The 19,951-nt window shown below is 34.3% G+C and overlaps 1 protein-coding gene across 1 annotated transcript in view; it reads left to right on the top strand.

Annotated features, from left to right (window-relative positions):
• ADAMTS16 (ADAM metallopeptidase with thrombospondin type 1 motif 16) overlaps window positions 1–19,951 on the top strand; it is a 215,537-nt gene that overhangs the window by 174,233 nt on the left and 21,353 nt on the right. Inside the window, exons 19-20 of the mRNA XM_051973434.1 lie at window positions 19,163–19,364; window positions 19,538–19,732. Coding sequence (XP_051829394.1) covers window positions 19,163–19,364; window positions 19,538–19,732 — 397 coding nt within the window. The remainder of the gene's footprint in view (window positions 1–19,162; window positions 19,365–19,537; window positions 19,733–19,951) is intronic.

Raw genomic sequence — 19,951 nt, forward strand, 5'->3', positions numbered from 1 at the left:
GAGTCCTTCTTTTCTGCCAGTCCTAAAGTCTTTATGATTCAGTTTTATCTAGGAATTGGATTTTCCACCAATGAATTCTTCTCTCTCATAGGGTCCTGCACAGGCCCAATTTGTCCCACTTCTAATCTTGCTGCCTCCCTCCTGGCTCCTCCTTCCTGTCAAGCTAGCAATACTACAGTAAGATTCAGGCCCCAGAAAAAAAAAAGTAACACTTTATATCTTGTAACCTATTGAGCTGTGATATGCCTAAAAAGCACATTACTTAGAAAATACTCCTTTTCATGCAAAAAAGGCCAAACCCTACACTCTTGAATGAATCCCTAAGGTTAATGCTGACTAAGAAGTCATTTCTCTAGCTAGAAGGCTAGATTTGGGGATCATTATATCTAAGAAACCTTTTCTCAGCCTAGAAGGTTGAATTCTAGAGTTCTCCAATTTGGAGTTTTCCCACAGAAATTCCCTTTAGAATTTCCACAGGCAAAAAATTTTCCATTATCTGGGGCATATGAGTGATCACAAGTTCAGCCTATAAAGCGGACAAACAAGGGTTTGTAAAAAAAAAAAAAAAAAAAAAAAAAAAAAATCTTGACCTTCCAGTCTTACCTGACGTGCTGTCATCTCTTGGGTCAGGAAATCAGTTCTAAAATTTCTGCTATTTGATTTGTGCCCATAAAGGAAAGAAGAATGGCAAAAGGTGACCAGGGACTCTGCTCTCAGGTACATTGAGGAATGCATACAAGTCCCTTGACTATTGCTTTTAAGTAGCAGCTAGGGGCTTCCTGAGTTCTAGATCTGTCAGGAGAGGCTGAAAAAAAATGCAAAGAAACCTTGGGTTCTCAGTGAAGACTTCTTTTGTAAGGCATCAAGGGTATGTTTTGGCTCCTATAACACTATGGGGTACTCCAAACTTTCAAACCAACCCATCATTTTTGTAGTAGCCTGAGGAATTGTTTTCAAAGACTCCAGAAAATTATTTACCATACTGTAAGCCCAAGGAATTGACTAAAGAATTTCCCTATAACCTGCCTTACAGTATATTCAACACATACACATTCAGAATTCTGAATAAGTTTTTGTTTATTTTCCTGAACCTATGATTTTATTGGAATATGGAATTCCCAAAGAGGAAACTCTATCCATACACATCGACAACTTCTCTGTAACTGACAATTGCATAAATACCGGCAATGGTATTTCTGACTCCAAAACAACTCCCTATCTATTAAACTATGCTCTCTCAATATAATTGTTATTCTCCAGAATATAAAACATTTATTACACATTCAGTATATACCAAGCACTATGCAATGAATTTGATCATCATTTCCTCACGTAAGACAACTGTGTTCATTTCAGGCTAAAAAATTTTCCCAAATCATAACAAAATTAGAATTTGAATCACTGAATCAGTATTGTAGATAAATTCAGGGTCACATAAATGAGGCCCATTATGTTGCAAAAACATCAATGAATTTGATATTTGAAATATTGCTCCAACTTAAATGCTGAAGTCACTTTCAATGTGGGTCTCTCAATAAAATTTGATATAGTATCACAATACCATTTCTAAATAAGTACAGTATAAGTGTGTGTGTGTATATATATATATATATAAACAAGGTGCAGAAATACATGAGCAACCAGCTGACATATTTAACCAAAAAATTTTAGCCACTGAACGAACTGATTGTTTTGGCAAGCCCCTTTCTTAAGGAAAGACAATAGGTAGGAATTGTCTGAATATATTAAAATGCTTATTCAGTACTGAGTATTTATGTCAACATGTTGACATAATTGATGAGTCCAGTGGTTCTTAGTCATATAGAGTGCCGTTGACCAGATGAAGTTAAAATATTTGACTTATAAATCCATAGTTTCTACAGTTTCTCTCCCCTGTTGCTTCTGAGCTTGGTTGTTCTATTAAATTTGCACAACTGTATAACTATTAAAATTTCATAGATCTACCTCCCCTGTTATATTTGCTGAAGCATCTTCACAAATATTATATTTTAGCATACTTTGAACTCTATTATTGTATTATTTTAGCTCTATTAACACATTGATAAGTAAATACCATTACCCAAGTGCTACTTCCCTCCTTCTCCTAAAAAAGACAGGTACCTCAGTAATTCTTATTTAGGAGTCAGAAATATCAGACTTCAAATCTGGATTCAGACACTTACTTAACATTGGAATCCAGGACAAGTCAGTCAATTTTTCTCTGCCTCAGTTTCTTTATCTGTAACATAACTACTACTATTATGTAGCATCTATTTCACATAATTGTGGTGAGGTCAAGTGAAATTATATACATACATATATATATGTATATACATACATATATATATGTGTGTGTGTATACATATATATATGCACTTTACAAACTTTAATATGCTATTATTGTTTTTCAGACCATGATCAGAGATAATATTTGGGTATGACTGTCTTTCCTTAATCTTTTTGGATCTGTCTTTGAAAAATTTAATTTATATCAATTGAGTAAAAGGAAGAGAAAACTTCTCAGTGTCTACTGGTAATTACTTCCATTTTGAGCCTTGAAGTCAACCTGAACCAAATGTCTTTTCTCCTTTTATTGCTGTGGCTGCTAAATCTGGAATAGGGTCTGCATCCTACATCATCACATCATCACATTAAGGTTAAATAGAATAAACCTGAAAAACTCTTAGCGTTAGCATGAGCAACAATAAGGAGGATATAATTCTTCCATTCTTGCTTATTCTTTTACCATTAAGTTCCTCTTATCCTAAAATAGTGGACTTGGAGTCAGGTAGGTCTGTGTATGAATTCCTCCTCAGGCACTTGGCTGTGAGACACTAGACAAGACACTTCTGCTTCAGTTTCCTCATCTGTAAAATGAACATTTATGATACATATATATTTATATATAATGTGCTTTATAAACCTAAATATATATATATAATCATTAATACAAAATGATAGCATTTTAGAAATGATTGTTATTATCTCTAATTAAAACACAGCTAAACATTATTTGAGTATATCTTCTGCTAACCAACACGATGTAAGGGAAAAGGGAAGGTTTTTGGTTTTGTTTTTATCTAAAATAATCAGCTTCTTCGTTATGATAATCTGACTCTACTACATTAATTTTACTAATTCCTAAAATGGATTTAGTATTAAGAGAACATATAGAACAATTTTGAATGACTCAATAATGAGATTTTATAGCAAACAAATACAGTTATGATGTAAAATAATTGACTAAATACTTTTTGTAATATTGAGTAATATTTACAGCTACTTAAAACAGGTAATGATTGGGTAAGAAAAAAAAATTCTACATAATGTCAGTTGCATGAGGAAGAAATATGCAGAGCGAAGGAATGGACTTCCTGGCTTGTTAGTACTAATAGTTTTACTTTTGTCTTAAGTGAGTTGGCTCAGGATCCTCAAGGGATCTTTGCCCTTCCAAGTTATTTTATCTAAGAATTAAATTTTACTTGAAGCATTAAATCACAAGCTAGATAGTATATTTAGATATACACTTGAGAGACCTCAGCTAGTCCCCCACCCCACCCCATTACTTACTACTAGTGGGGTGATGTTGTCATTGAAGTACTGTGAAATTCTCATCTACAAATGAGAGTTAGACCAGATGATTTCTGAAGTCTTTTATGGCTCAGAGACAATCTGGTTCTCTTCTTACTGCTCTGTGGTTATGTGGCATTTTGGTCTTGCTATGGCTATTTTACATTATAAACAGTTAATGAAAAAAAAAAAACTGAGTATTGCTTGCTTAAGATGGTGAACATATGAATGAAGAATATTTATACTATTTATGTAATATATATGTGCATATGATTTATACAGGTATATGTGCAGATAAACCTATAAATACAAAACACTTATATTTTAAACTTCATGTATTTCATTCAAGACTTTGGGGACATCCATTATAGTATGTATGTCACCCTGAATAGTTTATATTCTGTCCCCTAAAATATTAATTTAATCTGAGTGATCTCAAAGGCAGATATTAGTGCCAATTCTCAACACAATGAAATTTAACACAGTGCTATTGATTTTAAATTCAGCATTCTGTTGTACTTGACAAGAGGAGTGCTTCAACTTCCTTATCTGTTAAATAGGAACTACAAAGCTGAGCTTTAATCAAATAACACTCAATTAAATTTTTATCCAGATGAGATCATGAAGAAGCGTGACAGAGGAATTAAACTTTGGACTTGAAGGAGGAATTGGGTTGAAATTCCTACATTGAATATAAGCTACCCATGGTATATGATAGCCTTGATTTCCTTATCTGTAAAATAGTAAATATCTGTGACAGTAATCTTAAGAGAGTTTCTATGAGACTTAAATGATATCATGTAGGTAATAAGACTGGTAAATCACATAAAATCTGCAATATTATTATTAGTAATACTGCAAAATAAATATTCAACATTTGCCCTGTCCATAAGGAGCTTACGTAAATTTAGTTCAGGAAGTAAGATGTGATTATAACAAATAATCACTGTGTAACACAGTATGTTATAAAATACTAATTCAAGACATACATAGATATAGATGTCAATTTATCAATAACAAATATTTATTAGTTCTACAATATGCTAGGCTCTAGAAATATAAGGGTAAGAATGAAACAATTGCTAACATTTTAATCAGAAAGACAAAATTCTATATATAAATATATAGATAACTTAACTATAAACTGAATAAATATAAAGATATACAAAAAAGTTAGACACAAGGTAGTTTGGGAAGAAGGTCACTAACAACTAGAGGTAGAGGAGAGGATGAAAGACTTCATGCTGAAGGTGATGCTTTAGTTGTATTTCAAAAGAATAGAGGGATTCCATGACAGAAAGAGAGGAAGCACATTTCAGGCAAGAGAGCAACCAATGAAAGACTGGAATTTTTTTCAAGGTTCAATCTTCTGTCCCTCATTCTGATTTTTCTGATTTCTCTACCTCAGAAATTTCCCCTCTTTATCTGGTTCTCAAACCTGTATCTCCATCTCTAACTTCTACCAAGTACATTTAACAACCTGCTTGTACTACTTTCAAAGTTCCCTGGAAGGAAAGGAGAAAGGGAGGGAGGGAAGGAGGAAGAGAGGAAGAGAGGAAGGAAGGAAGGAAGGAAGGAAGGAAGGAAGGAAGGAAGGAAGGAAGGAAGGAAGGAAGGAAGGAAGGAAGGAAGGAAGAGAAGGAGGGAAGGAGGGAGGGAGAGAGGAAGCAAGAGAGAGAGGGGGGAAGGAAATAAGGGAGGGAGGGAAGAAGGCAAGGAAGAAAACAAACCTGTTTTACCCTGTAAAGAGATGGCACCACACTCTCTAATAAGCATCCCAACTCTTTTTTGTTTAATTAAAGTTTTTTTATTTTCAAAATATATGCATTGATAATTTGCAACATTCATCCTCGCAAAACCTTCTGTTCCAAATTTCATCCTCCCTTGCCCCCTTCCCCTTCCCCTTCCCTAGATGGCAAGTAATCTAATACATGTTAAACATTTTTCTATATGTTTCCATAATTATCATGCTGCACAAGAAAAATAAGATCAAAAAGGGAAAAAATGAGAAAGAAGACAAAATGCAAGAAAACAATAACAAAAAGAGTGAAAATACTATGTTGTGATCTACGCTCAGTTCCCACAGTCCTCCCTCTGTGTGTAGATGGCTCTCTTCATCACAAGACCTTGGATGGAACTGGCCTCACTCATCTCATTGTTGGGAAGAGCCACGTCCATCAGAATTGATCACCATATACTCTTGTTGTTGCTGTATAGAATGATTTCCTGCTTTTCCTCATATCACGCAGCATCAGTTCATGTAGGTCTCTCCGGGCCTCTTTGAAATCATCCTACTGGTCATTTTTTACAGAACAATAATATTCTATAGCATTCATATACCATAATTTATTCAGCCATTCTCCAACTGATGGGCATCTACTCAATCTCCATTTTCTTGCCACACAACAAGGGCTATAACAAACATTTTTGCACATGTGGATCCCTTTCCGTCCTTTATGATCTCTTTGGGATACAAGCCCAGTAAAAACACTGCTAGTCAAAGGGTATGCACAGTAAGATGGCCCTTCGGCCATAATTCTAAATTGCTTTGTAGAATGGTTGAATCAGTTCACAACTGAACCAATAATGTATCAGTGTCCCAGTTTTCCCATATCCCCTCCAACATTCATTATTATCTTTTCCTGTCATCTTAATCAATCTGAGAAGTGTGTAGTGATACCTCAGAGTTGTCTTAATCTGCACTTCTCTGATCAATAGTGATTTAGAGCAGCTTCTCATATGACTAGAAATGGTTTTAATTTATTTATCTGAAAATTGTTCCTATCCTTTGATCATTTATCAATTGGAAAATGGCTTCAATTCTTATAAATTTGAGTCAATTCTCCATATATTTTAGAAATAACCCCTTTATCATAATCCTTGAATGTATTTTTTTCCAGTTTATTGCTTCCCTTCTGATATTGTCTGCATTGGTTTTGTTTATACAAAAACTTTTTAATTTAATATAATCAGAATTATCTATTTGGTGTTCAATAATGAGTTCTAATTCTTCTTTGGCCACAAATTCCTTCCCTCTCTATAAATCTAAGAGGTGAAGTATCCTTTGTTCTTCTAATTTGCTTATAATATTACTCTTTATGTCTAAACTATGAACCCATTTATAGGGTGTTAGGTGTGTATCAATGCCTCGCTCCTGCCATACTAATTTCCAATTTTCCCAGCAATTTTTGTCAAATAGTGAGTCCTTATCCCCAAAGCTGGGATCTTTGGGTTTGTCAAACTCTAGATTACTATAGTCATCGACTATTTTTTCCTGAGAACCTAACCTATTCCACTGATTGACTATTCTGTTTCTTAGCCAATACCAAATGGTTTTGATAATCATGCTTTATAATATAGTCTTAGGTCCAATACAGCTAGGCCACCTTCATTTGCAATTTTGTCATTAATTCCCTTGAAATTCTTGAACTTTTATTCTCCCAGATGGACTTTGTTATTATTTTTTCTTGATCTCTAAAATAATTTCTTGGGAGTTTAATTGGTATGGCAATGAATAAGTAGATTAATTTAAGTAGTATTTTTTTTTTATTTGCTTGTCCTACCCAGGAGCACTTGATATTTTTCCAGCTGGTTAGATCTGAGTTTATTTGTGTGTAAAATGTTTTATAATTATGTTCATGTTATTCCTGACTTTGCCTTGGCAGGTAGTCTCCCAAACATTTTATTATTATCTACAGTTATCTTAAATGGATTTTCTCTTTGTATCTCTTGCTGCTGGACTTTGTTGATAACATATAGAAATGCTGACGGTTTATGTGGATTTATTTTGTATCATGCAATTCTGTTAAAGTTGCAAATTGTTTCCAGTAGTTTTTTAATTGATTCTGTACACTCTCCAAATATACCATCATATCATCTGCAAAGAGTGATAATTTGGTTTCCTCGTTACCTACTCTAATTCCTTTAATTTCTTTTTCTTTTCTTATTGCCAAAGACAATATTTATAATACAATATTGAATAGTAATTGTGATAGTGGGCAGCTTTGTGTAACTCCTGATCTTATTGGGAGTGGTTGAAATTTATTTCCATTATCTGTGATGCTTGCTCTTGGTTTTAAATAGGTCCTTCTAATCATTTTAAGGAAAGCTTCATTTATTCCTTTACTCTCTAGTATTTTCATTAGGAAGGAGTGTTGGATTTTGTCAAATGCTTTTTTCTGCATCTATTGAGATAATCATATGAATTCACAAGTAAACCCATCTGGCACTGGAAATTTTTTCTTATGGAGCTGATTAATAGTTCATTTTCTTTTTCTAAAATGGGACTATTTAAGTAATTTATTACCTTTTTTGTTAATCTGGGCAAACTATGTTTTTGTAAACATTCCTCCATTTCACTTAGATTATCAGATTTATTGCCATATAGTTGGGCAAAATAACTCCTAATTATTGCTTTAATTTCCTCTTCATTGGTGAAAAGTTGTCCCTTTTCCTTTTTGATACTAACAATTTGATTTTCTTCTTACTTTTTAAAATTAAATCAATTAAAAGTTTATCTATTTTGTTGGTTTTTTTCATAAAACCAACTCTTAGTTTTGTTTATTCAATAGTTTTCTTACTTTCAATTTTATTAATTTTCCCTTTGATTTTCAGAATTTAAAATTTGGTATTTAATTGGGGGTTTTTAATTTGTTCTTTTTCTAGGATTTTTAATGATATGCCCAATTCATTGATCTCATTCTGTATTTTATGCAAGTAAACATCTAGAGATGTAAAACGTCTCCTAAGAATAGCTTTGACTGCATTGCATATATTTTGATATGTTGTCTCATTATTTCATTTTCTTGGATGAAATTACTGATTATTTCTATGATTTGTTATTTCACCCACTCATTCTTTAGGATTAAATTATTTAGTTTCCAATTAATTTTTGGTCTATTTTCCCTGGCCTTTTATTGCATATAATTTTTATTGCATGCTGATCTGAAAAAAAAATGAATTTACTATTACATTTGATTTTGAGGTTTTTATGCCCTAATACACACTTTTTGTATAGATTCCATGTACTACCAAGGAAAAAACATATTCCTTTCCATCCCCATTCAATTTTCTCCTAAGGCCTATCATACCTAACTTTCCTAGAATTTTATTTACCTCCTTAACTTCTATCTTATTTATTTTGTGAATTCAATTTTCTAGTTCTGAGAGAACAAGGTTGAGATACCCCACTAGTACAATTTTGCTGTCTAATTCTTTTTGCAGCAAACTTAACATCTCCTCTAGGAATTTGAAGCATACCAAATCTTACTAAATAAATTCTAAGGTCATAGATTTTGTGCTTACAAAGGAGAGGGGGAACCTTGTATATTACTGAGTCATCTCAATGAGTCTCACTTCTTCATTTTGTACTGAAGACCAGAAAAAAATGGAAGTGATTTATCCAAAGTAGTACAGCTAATCTCTAATGGAATATTCAAAACTGGGTTTTCCTTATTCAAAGTCCAACAAGGGCTTTATTCAGTAGAGCATACTTCATCTTCATACTTTAACAGTCATTTACTAAGTTCCTGGCATGTATCAATCTCTATGCTTAGCACCTGAATGCATATATATATATATATATATATATATATATATATATATATATATGCAAAATAGTCACTGCCCTCAGGAATTTATGTGCTAATAAAAAGATTATATATATATATGTATGTATACACACACACACACAGACAGATGTATGTATGTATGTATATAGAGATAGGGAAGAGATTTAAAAAAATACATAAGGGGCAGTTAGGTGGTGCAGTGGATAGAGCACCAGCCCTGAAGTCAGGAGGACCTTAGTTCAAATCTGATTTCAGACATTTAACATTTCCTGACTATATGACCCTGGGCAAGTCACTTATTTGCCTTATTATTGCCCTGATTGCCTTAGGAGGGGAAAAAAAAAAAACATAAAATATTTACAAAATGAGATAATGTGCTAAAGGATTTGCAAGCATTAAAAAATACTCAATATTAACTATTATCATAGTCAGGTATACTAATATAACACTTTAAGATTTAGAAAGCAATTCACTTACAACAACCTGGATAGTAGATAAGACAAATATCTACAACTTACAAATGAGGAATTTGAGGTTTAGAGGGGTTATGACTTGCTCAAGGTCACAAAGTTGGCAAACCAGGGACTGAAACTAAAGTCTTCTAGTTCCATATCTAATATTCTTTCCATTACACTATTCCCTCTAAAGAATCATCATAGAGGTATTAAAAAGCATATGGTTTTTAATGTAAATTAGACTTGCAGATAGATTGTAAAATTTACCACTGATCAGTCATCAATTTAGGATGGTGAAAAAGTTGGATTTTTTTCAATAGATCACTGTAATTTAATAATAATAATAATAGCTGACTTCATATAATATCTTAAGGTTTGCAAAAAATTTTACTCATGATTTCATTTGATCTTCCTAATAACCCATGGAAGGAAAATAAAAGCATTTATTAAGCACCTACTAAGTACCAAACACAGTACTAAATACTTTACAGATTTCTCAGTTGATGTTCATAACAACCCTGGGAGGTAGGTATTGTTATTTCCCTCATTTTACAATGGATGAAACTGAGACTCACAGCAGAGAAGTGACTTTCCCAGCTAGTAAATGTCTGAGGTTGAATCTGAATTCAAGTCTTCCTGACTTTGAGTCCAGTATTCCATCCTTTAAGCCATCAGCTATCTCTTACGTCTTTATATATGTACTTATGGTGAAGAAGCAGATTGACTTCACTATTCTCCCAAAACCTTTAACCAGAAGCACTACATTCTCAACTTGTATATGATGAATGAATGAATGAAGGATCTGCTACCTCCCCCCCTAGAATACAAGGATTGTGCAGGTTTTACAGAAAAAGGCTGAAAGATAGGAACATATAGCCTGAGGAAGAGAAAACTTCAGGGAAACATACATGAGTAGCTGCCTTCAAATAACTGAAAGGCCATTATCAGGGAAAAGTGATTCAAAAAGAAATTAATTTGATTTTTACTTGGCCCTACAAAACAAAATCAGGAATATTGATGAGAGTAGTTCAGAAACTAGATGTCTAGGGTTGTGAAGAGAAAGCAGTTTATCAAAGTAGAGTCTTAACTGCAAATGTGTCATGCAAAGGTTAGCAAAAAGGCAAACAGTCTGGGATGCACATTCCCCAACTTGCTGGTTTGCCCACCAGTATAAGGATTAAAGCACAAAGTTTTACAATCAATAAGCAAAATGGTTTGTGTATATTACATTGACTGAACATATACAGAGACATGGTAACTTTTCTTCAGTATGGAGGAGAGGTCACAGACAGAACAAAAAGATAAGGCTTCAGTTCTAGCATCTCTATCTAGACATAGTATAGTATAGGGAAGCATAATTTGTTCCAGGAATCCTAGGGGTCTCTAAGACTTTTTAAGGGGAGATATGTGTGTGAAATATTTTTTCATAACAATACTAATTTTTTTTAATTTCTAATATAATAAATTTTAATAGAGATAAACTATATAAACAAAAGCTCTTGTGAGGGAAGGAGTTCCTCAATAATTCTTAAGAGTAAAAAGGGGTTGTGAGACCAAAAGGTTTCGTTTAGAGAAGGTTTAATCCCAAAGGTTGATATGCCATGCTGTTCTTGTAGCCAAGAACTATTTTCGAATCCTGCCTCCAACATTTATTGATTGCATGATCCTTAGCTTCTCTGAAACTTAGTTTTCTCATCTGAAATGTAAAATAGCACTTTTTTTCTCAAGATAGTTGTATCAAACATAGCAATGTATATTATAAAACACTTTGATGTTCTTAAGGCACATTATAAAAGTGAGTCATAATTGTCTAAAGACAATAAAATTAGCTCCTTTGTTGTAACTCTTAGAATCCTTATTACCTTCAGAAGTCAGCTCCAAAAAACTTTTGATTCCCCTCCAGTTTACTTTATTTTCTCTCTATTTTCTATGCAATTGTGTATGTACTTTACATTTATGTATGTGATACACATTTGATTTTATACATCAATAGAATTCCTATTCCTGAAAAGTAAGAATTACTATTTTTATCCTTGATTTTAATTGATTGTTTATAGATTAAAGATCTCCCTTTGACTTCGACTTTGTATGTGTGAGAGAGAATAGCAGGAGCACTAGTATTCCAGTATTAATAAAGTGTATCTAGTATCTAGTATCCAGCATTTTCATTACAGAATCACTCTCCTTAAATATACATGTCATACCAGAAACAAGGGTACCTTAAAGAGTGCCAGAGCTCAGTGTCCTTTTAGGGTATAATGGTTTTCTTTTTATTTTTATAAGCTGATGTTGTTTTTATTTAAGTTAACAGAAAAGATACACACTTAATGTTCTGTTGAAAAAATATCCCCCACCACTCTGCCCCCAAATGAGGGGTTTAAACTGAGCCAGGCAACTAATAAGACAGATTTTAAGAACAGTGAGATCACTTTCTAAAAGCATATGTCTCATATGATTTTATTTTCCTCATCTTTCAGACTGTAAATATAAGGATGATAGATCTTGCTAATCCTTTTTAAGATAAGATCTGATAGCAGAATATCAAGACAGGCAAACCCACTTAAAATAGTATCTTGGTTCTTAAGAGTGAGAATTGGACATACCCTTGACTTCTCACAGTTCATAAAATTAACACTCTTGGCACCTTATTCCTACTCAGTTCTAGATATCTAGCAGTGTAGCTTTGCATGATTCAGCAAAGAAATCCTGTCTTTGAAAATTAAAACAATATACTGCCTGGATTTATTTAGCTCATTGCAAATATCAACTTCAGTTTCATAAGTCTAACTTTTCAGGCCCAGAGAAATGCAGGAATTGTAAAGTTATAATTCCTGATGTGCCAGTGGACATGGTTTTTGGTTCTCTCATTAAGGACTGCATTCCCAATCCAGGTTTCCTCCTTCGCAAATGTTAGGTCCCTGCTTCTTTGCCAACCAGTTGTCAGTAATGAGCTCTCCATGCTGAGATGAAAAGGCCCGGGGGGCCCACCTTCAGGCAATAAGGCTGTATGAGGAAGTGTTCCAGCAGACAACCCAATCCCAGCCTATCCAGTCAGTGACCAGAACATCTGTCCAAATAGACTGGAGAGGAAAATGTGATTGCTGAGTTCTGGACAGGTTGTCCTCCATTTCCTTCAACTTTTAATTCTATTCTTTGGAGGATGTGGACATTTAGAATATTAAGACACTATTATTTATTATTTATTATTATTATTATTATTGTAATTAGACATATGCAAAGATGGCAGTCTATATAAGTAGTAGCTTAGGGGCTGCACACAGCATTTACTTATATATTTAATGTTAAAATCTGTTTGCTCTTTGAGGATATGACCTTCACCACTTTCACTGTTTTGACAGATTGCCAAAAACATAGACACTTAATAAATTCCATTTAATTCTGATGACTAGTCTTGGGAGATGGATAAAAAGCAAAACCCAAAATTAATAAATGAGGAAAGTGGACTATAGAGTGAATGATAACGAGTCATAACACTAGAGTACCCCCTCCAAAATTCTAGATTCAAACATTGGTTTGATGGCTATATGTCAAGCATATTTGTTTTAGAAAGGATTTATGGCATTGAGTGACGGTTCCACTAAGTGACCTCAGAGGACCTTTCCTGATCTAAGATTCCATGATTCTTACTTTTTCTGTGTTGCTTCACTTTCAAATTGTAACCTGTCATCAGGACATAAAGGGTTTGTGATATCTTTTCATTAAAAAGGTTTAAGGTATGAGGAATTTAAGAAATCATGCAGATCAGAAATTTCAAATATGAGACCCATGGGCCACATTTGGTCCACAACACTCCTCAAAGCATCCAAAATTAGATATAATTGGGAAATATTTAATAAAATAAATATGCAATAAAATATAGATAATATTAATATGTGGTTTTCTAACTTTCTACTTAGCCCACAGGGACCCTTATATAAGGGTTAGTGGATCCTATTTGACAACATCAATCTAGACCATTTCTTTTGCAGATGAAAAAACTGAGCCTTCGAGATTAAGTGACAAGTCCAGTGTAGTATAGATTTCAAAGTCAAGATGTGAAATCATGAATTATCTCACCTAATCATCTGTAGTTTTTACTATATCATTATTTTTTTCTGCTTCCTGATTCAGAGCACCCATGGAGACCTGGGGAAACTGTACTGGGCAGTCTAACAGAAGGAAGGAAGGAAGGAGAGAGAGAGGGAAGGGAGGAAGAAAGGAAAGAAGGAGGGAGATAGGGAAGGAAGGAGAGAGATAGGGAAGGAAGGAGAGAGAGAGGGAAGGGAGGAAGAAAGGAAAGAAGGAGGGAGATAGGGAAGGAAGGAGAGAGATAGGGAAGGAAGGAAGGAAGGAAGGAGAGAGGGAGAAAGGGAGAGAGGGAGGAAGGAAGGAAGGAAGAGAAGGAGGAAATAAGAAAACACAATGACTTAGTGTGGATTCCAAAGTCAATAGAATTGTCAAATAGCAACAATACCAGTAGTAATAGTTAACATTTTTTAATGTCTTAGAATTTGTGAAGAACTTTACAAATGTTATGTCATGTTAACCTCACAACAGCCCCGGGAAGAAGGTACTGTTATCCCATTTTATGGATGCAAAACAAAAAGGCAGACAGAGATTGAATGACTTATTCAGGGCCACACAGCTAGTGTCTGGTGCAAGTCTTTGAACCCAACTTTACCTGACTCCAGGTCCAGTGTTCTGTCCTCCAGGCCACCTATCTGCCTCTAGACTGGGTCCAAGAGTCAAAATCTTTCTGGCTCTTGAAAGTTTGGTTCTGGTTGACTGTTGTACTTCCAAGTCCAATGAGGTCACTTTGAGCTTTCTATCATTACTTTGCATATTAATTTCTTTCCTCAGCTGCCTCTGGTCATGACTGGCTATAGAGCAACTAGATGCTGTTCTCTTCCCCTCCCCTTTTCCCCCTTCAGATGCCTGCTCAATGGGTTCTCTTTCTCTAAGAACTCTTCTCCAAAACTTCCCAGCCTTTTGGGTAAGCTGAAAAGGAACAGGAATCTTCTTTGTGGAGTCCCTCTCGCACAGGTTTGGCCTCCTCCTGACAGTCTTTTGAGACTGTTTTTTTTTTGTTGTTGTTGACCCCTTGTCAAATCCAGTTTGTATTTTTCCTCCTGATGATTTCTTGTTAGGATATGTTCAAGGGCAAGGTATTAAAGCACCCATCCCTTAGACATTATGACTATTGAGGACATGAGTTACATTTCCTCTTCAAATAGATTGTTTAAGTTTCACTATAAACAAGATCTCCCAATTGATATGTATTTAAGTGTTTCTTTCCTAAAAGCATTACATGCTATAAGCCAATAGCAGCAGGTATAGTTCCATGCATTTGCACCAATTGTTCTCCATAACTGATTATCTTCCATTTTCCTCCCCTTTCTTAGAATTCCTAGCTTCCCTAGTCAAATGTCACTTTTTTCATCCCCTAAGCCCACCCATAATTGTTAGTGCTCTCTTCTCAAATGACCTCGTATTTACTTATCTGCATGAGGCCCCAAGACAATATAAATTCCTTGAAGACAGGAACATTTTTATTTGTATCTGTGTGTATGTACCTTGTTACCTAGCATAATTCCTTACTGAAAACAGGTAATTAGTAAGTATTTATTGAATTGAAATAATTTTAATCCTTAAAACATTATACGTGTTCAATATACAGGTCTCCCTGGAATTTTATTTTAGACTTTCTCTACACAAAAGGTAGATTTCCTAACTGGCAGAGTTTTAAGGACTTTTCGTAACAAAAAAAGTAATTTTTAAAAAGAAGTGATAAGAAAGTGAGTCAAGTTCCTCATCTGTATTAGCTCAGATATCATGTAGATAACCATTTGTCAGATAGTTGAAGAATTAGGTTTATGAGAATGTTTTCCAGGGACAGTTTATATCACAGAGATCACCAAAAAACTGTGCAGAGGAAAAGATATAGCTGCTGTAGTAAATGCATGTTACCTAATGTCCAACTTCACAGTGATGAATTTGGCAGGATTGGTTCTCCAAAGACACACAGAATCCATCTCCAGGTATTTACCTGAAGCATTTGCCCCTTAATAGGACCTACCAAGTCTTTGTATCTACTGTCATAGTCTTGTTAAACCCAGGGGCACCTCCATGCCATGCTTTGGGAACAGAGGAAGGCTTTAGAGGAAGAAAAATAAATGTCAGCTCTGTAAAAATTATTTGTATACTTGAACTTAGTTTAATCCCTTCCAGGTTCTAAACTGAAAGAATGTGGTATTGGAGAAAATAATGTCATAAGGATGACCCTCTGTAATTCTAATACTAAATAAATCCCTTGGACAATGGTATCAAGGTATCTAGCATTAATCTTTGCTTTTGATAAGAAATCAAAGACCAAAAAAAATGTGGATAGCATGTTGATTTTATTCATTGTAATTACTCTTTCTTTGATGTAAATTGAGGAAAGGGAGAATGATCTAATACAAACCTGATTGATCTTAAATTTTCAAATGCTAGACAATTTTTTATAACTGTTCATAAACTGTTTAAGTCACAACTGCTAAAACCAGTGGTTATTATGATGTTGAGTATTTGACACCTTTTAATCCCCCCAAGTGAAAAATCCTCTGTATTAGTAATTTATAGGATTAGCTTTTTGTCTAATGTTTGAGGTGTCATCTAATGTTGACAATATTGGATTTTAGCCAAAATATAACATGTCTGCTTGTGTGGCAGCTTTATGTCAAGATGCTTTAGTTAAATCAGTTATCCATATCAAAACTTTGCATTTTGAAAGGAAGTATCTCAAGTCTCAAATTAAAATGTTATTGACATAAAAAAAAAAGATTTTTTAATGACTTGTACCTTTCTTGAAAAACAGTTGGTGAATGGTGGCAAATGGAGCATAAAAATGAAACAAATGATGCCAGAAAATACTATATAACCTGGCAATTGAAAAGCATAAAACCCTAACATTCTCCAGGCACTCCCAAGAGACAAAAGCATATGTCTCATGGGTATGTGACTAAGCTGATGGAAAATACTGACTATATCGGGTTCAATTTTTTAATGTCTAAAATTGGAAGCACAGCTTTGACTTGACATTTAAGCAGCCCTTTATTTTGTTCAGATTGGAGAGTTGGAGACTTGGGGAAAAAATGCAAATTTATACTAGAGCCAACCAACATGATAGTTGATTGCTACTGTGTGCATCTAGTTTTGGGAAATTACTCCTGAAGATCAAGGAGCTACAGAAACAGAAAAATGGCAAAGGGCAGATTCTTGTATTGACTTTGACTGTTTCATGAGCTGAAATCAAGACTTCCCCCACAGCTCTGCCCATGACATAGAACAGATACTTTGAGTTTCCAGATACAGTATGAATGAGCTTTGTTCAAGAGAAGGGTTTCTTAATGATGTGCAGTCAAGAAGGGAGGGGAGAGACTGGATCAACACAGTTGGAATGACTTAAGACGGTGGAGACAGAAGGACTTAACGAGATGGTGTGAAAAGCCTGGAAGCAGCCAAGATGTCTGTTGCAACCCCTGTGTGGACACACCAATTATAATTTATAAGGCTTTGGGAAAGAGAGAACAAATATAAGAAAGTAGGAGAATGTAGAAACTGCCATAAATGCAAACAGAGATAATGAATACAGAGAAAGGGGAGGGATTATCAATGGATGAAAAAGCCAAGCAGCACATGCTAAAGAACTAACTTTCATAAAAAGGATGGATTAAGAATGTTTTAATTTATTTAATGAATTAGCCCTGTTTGTGCTAGAAGCTGAAACATTTTGACAGTTAAAATGGGACAATTCATAAGGAACTATATGGTTTTCTTATTCTGGGTACAAAAATTGGTATTACCGATTTTCCATAAAATCTAACAAATAAATATCTCACAAATGATACTTAATAGATAATACTTTAGAACTGGTATAGACAGAGATGGACTAAAGTATGTAGCTATTTCTGCTTCACATCTAGGATAACCACAGAGCTCATTTTCCTGAATTTTACTCCAAAACTTTTATAATATAGCTTGAAGAACTTAGAATATAAGTCTTTTTGATATTTTGTTTGTCTTACTATTCAGAGAGACCCCCATTCCCATTCCACAGGAGCTCATTTGAACTAGCATAGCCATAGCATAACTTTTGACAAGTTGTTCCAGTTTTGACTCAATTTCTTGAATTGGAAAATACATTGATGTCTCATGAAATCATGATCCTTTGAAGTCTCACATCTCCAACGCAGATTATAACTCAAGTATTTTCATCCTTAAATTTTTGTCTGCATTGTTACAGAAATTCTCCATAGATTACTTGCTTAATATGCTGGAGGTCTTGCTCTTTGTCTCTTAATACATCATGAATGACAATTCAACTTGTGCTGTCCATCTCTTATCCTATACTCTCTCTTTATGTTCAAATAATCTTTATCTAGTTCTACACATCTTTGGTGATGTTTCTACAGGTGAATCCTGTTGCCTTACTTTTATCTACCATATGTCTTTTCCTTGTTCTTCAAATTATTTATTATTTTGATCTTTCTGAAGTCATAATAAACCATGATGCAGAATCACATAGAATAGCAAAAATGAAATTGATGTAAATAAACAAAATGAAACAAAAAAGATGGGGTTTTGGTAACATTGGCTAGTTGAGTTCATTGAAAACATAATAGAAATGAACTCATGAAATAAATTTACTTAGTGTATAACATTTTAGAGCTTTTACAACAAAGACAAATTAAAACAGGGAAAGAGGCTTCTCATTTATATCTACAGTATATATCAGACTTATTCTTAATTTGGAAAAATATTCTGCCTTATACAAGGCAATTCTCCAAATTGGAAGATAAGAAGAGTTGAGGAAAAGAGAGATAAGAATTCATAAGGGAAGTAAGTCATTGGGGCAGAATTTGAACACAAGGATGATGATGATGATGCCAATGGTAGTAGTTTGCATTTATATAGCATGTTAACATTTGTAAAGAACTTTACAAATATCTTTAGAGGCAGCTAAATATAGCAAATATAGTAAGTCACTTAACCTTTATTTGCCTCTGTTTCCTCAACTGTAAAATGAGGATATTAGAACCTATTTCACAGTTTTTGTAAGGTTCAAATGAGTTAATTTTTTTAAAAATATGCTTAACACAGTATTTGGCACATAATAGATTTTATATATATGTTTATTCCCTTTCTCCTTTATTTCATTTTATCCTCACAACAACTCTGGGAGGTAAATGCTATTATTATTATAACATTTTACAGATGAGTAAACTAAGGTAAATAGAGGTTAAGTGATTTTTAAGGGCTCACACAATTAGTAAATGGTTGAAGGTGGCAGTTCATCCTGAATCTAAATCTAGCACTCAATCTACAGTACCGCCCACCTACAAAATATTATTTCGTCATTGTGAAAAAAATGAATTTATCTAAGTTATATTATTGTAGGAAATAACAATTACCAATAATCAAAAAGCTATTTAAAATAGAAATACTAAATATAATTACCTTTTTTTCTGGCATGAAAGAGATTTAGATAGAAACAAATTTGGTGACTTTTGCTTTATCTTCTCCTAGCTGGTCAGTGGGGAACTGGAGCACGTGCAGTTTGACCTGTGGTGTGGGAGAACAATCTAGGCTGGTTCAGTGCCTGCAGCAGATTCATTCTAAAACAGAGGTGGTTTCTGCCACTCTTTGCCCTCAGCCAATTCCTTCCAGCAGACAGATATGCAATACTCAGAGTTGCCCACCAGCCTGGAGTGCAGGGCCCTGGTCAGAGGTAAGTTACTCAGATTTCAAGCAGAGAGCAGAAAAATGAGATGTGACTGTTTCCAAATTCTTGCTTTTACTGATGGCATTTAGAGTCTTCCTCCTGAAAACCCATAGACCAGCCTAGTAAATTTTCCTTTTCTGGATTTTCCTTCCCATTATTTACTCACTGTTCTTCTTTAGTGTTCAAGAACGTGTGGGAAAGGATGGAAAAAAAGATCTGTGACTTGTAAAAGCACTAGTCCATCTACCCGGGCTCAAATTCTGCCGGATGCAGTCTGTTTCACAGAAACAAAACCTCAAACCCAAGAAGCCTGCTTGCTTAAACGTTGCCATAAACACAAGAAACTACAATGGCTTGTATCAGCCTGGTCAGAGGTGGGTATGTCTCAATTCTGGTAAAATTCTAGAATGTCATTTTGGTAGCTGTGGAAAAAAATGCTAAACCAATTAATTCTTTTCAAGGATACCCAATATCTTTCTTAGAAAGGACTGAGTTCAACATGAATATTTACTCAAAACAGCCCTATATAGAGGACTGGTCACTGAGAGCTTGATGATTTGCATGTGATTATGGCATCAGAGGTCTCATAGGAA

The sequence above is a fragment of the Antechinus flavipes genome, chromosome 1 (assembly GCF_016432865.1).
Source record: "Antechinus flavipes isolate AdamAnt ecotype Samford, QLD, Australia chromosome 1, AdamAnt_v2, whole genome shotgun sequence".
In the NCBI taxonomy this organism is placed as follows: Eukaryota; Metazoa; Chordata; class Mammalia; order Dasyuromorphia; family Dasyuridae; genus Antechinus; species Antechinus flavipes.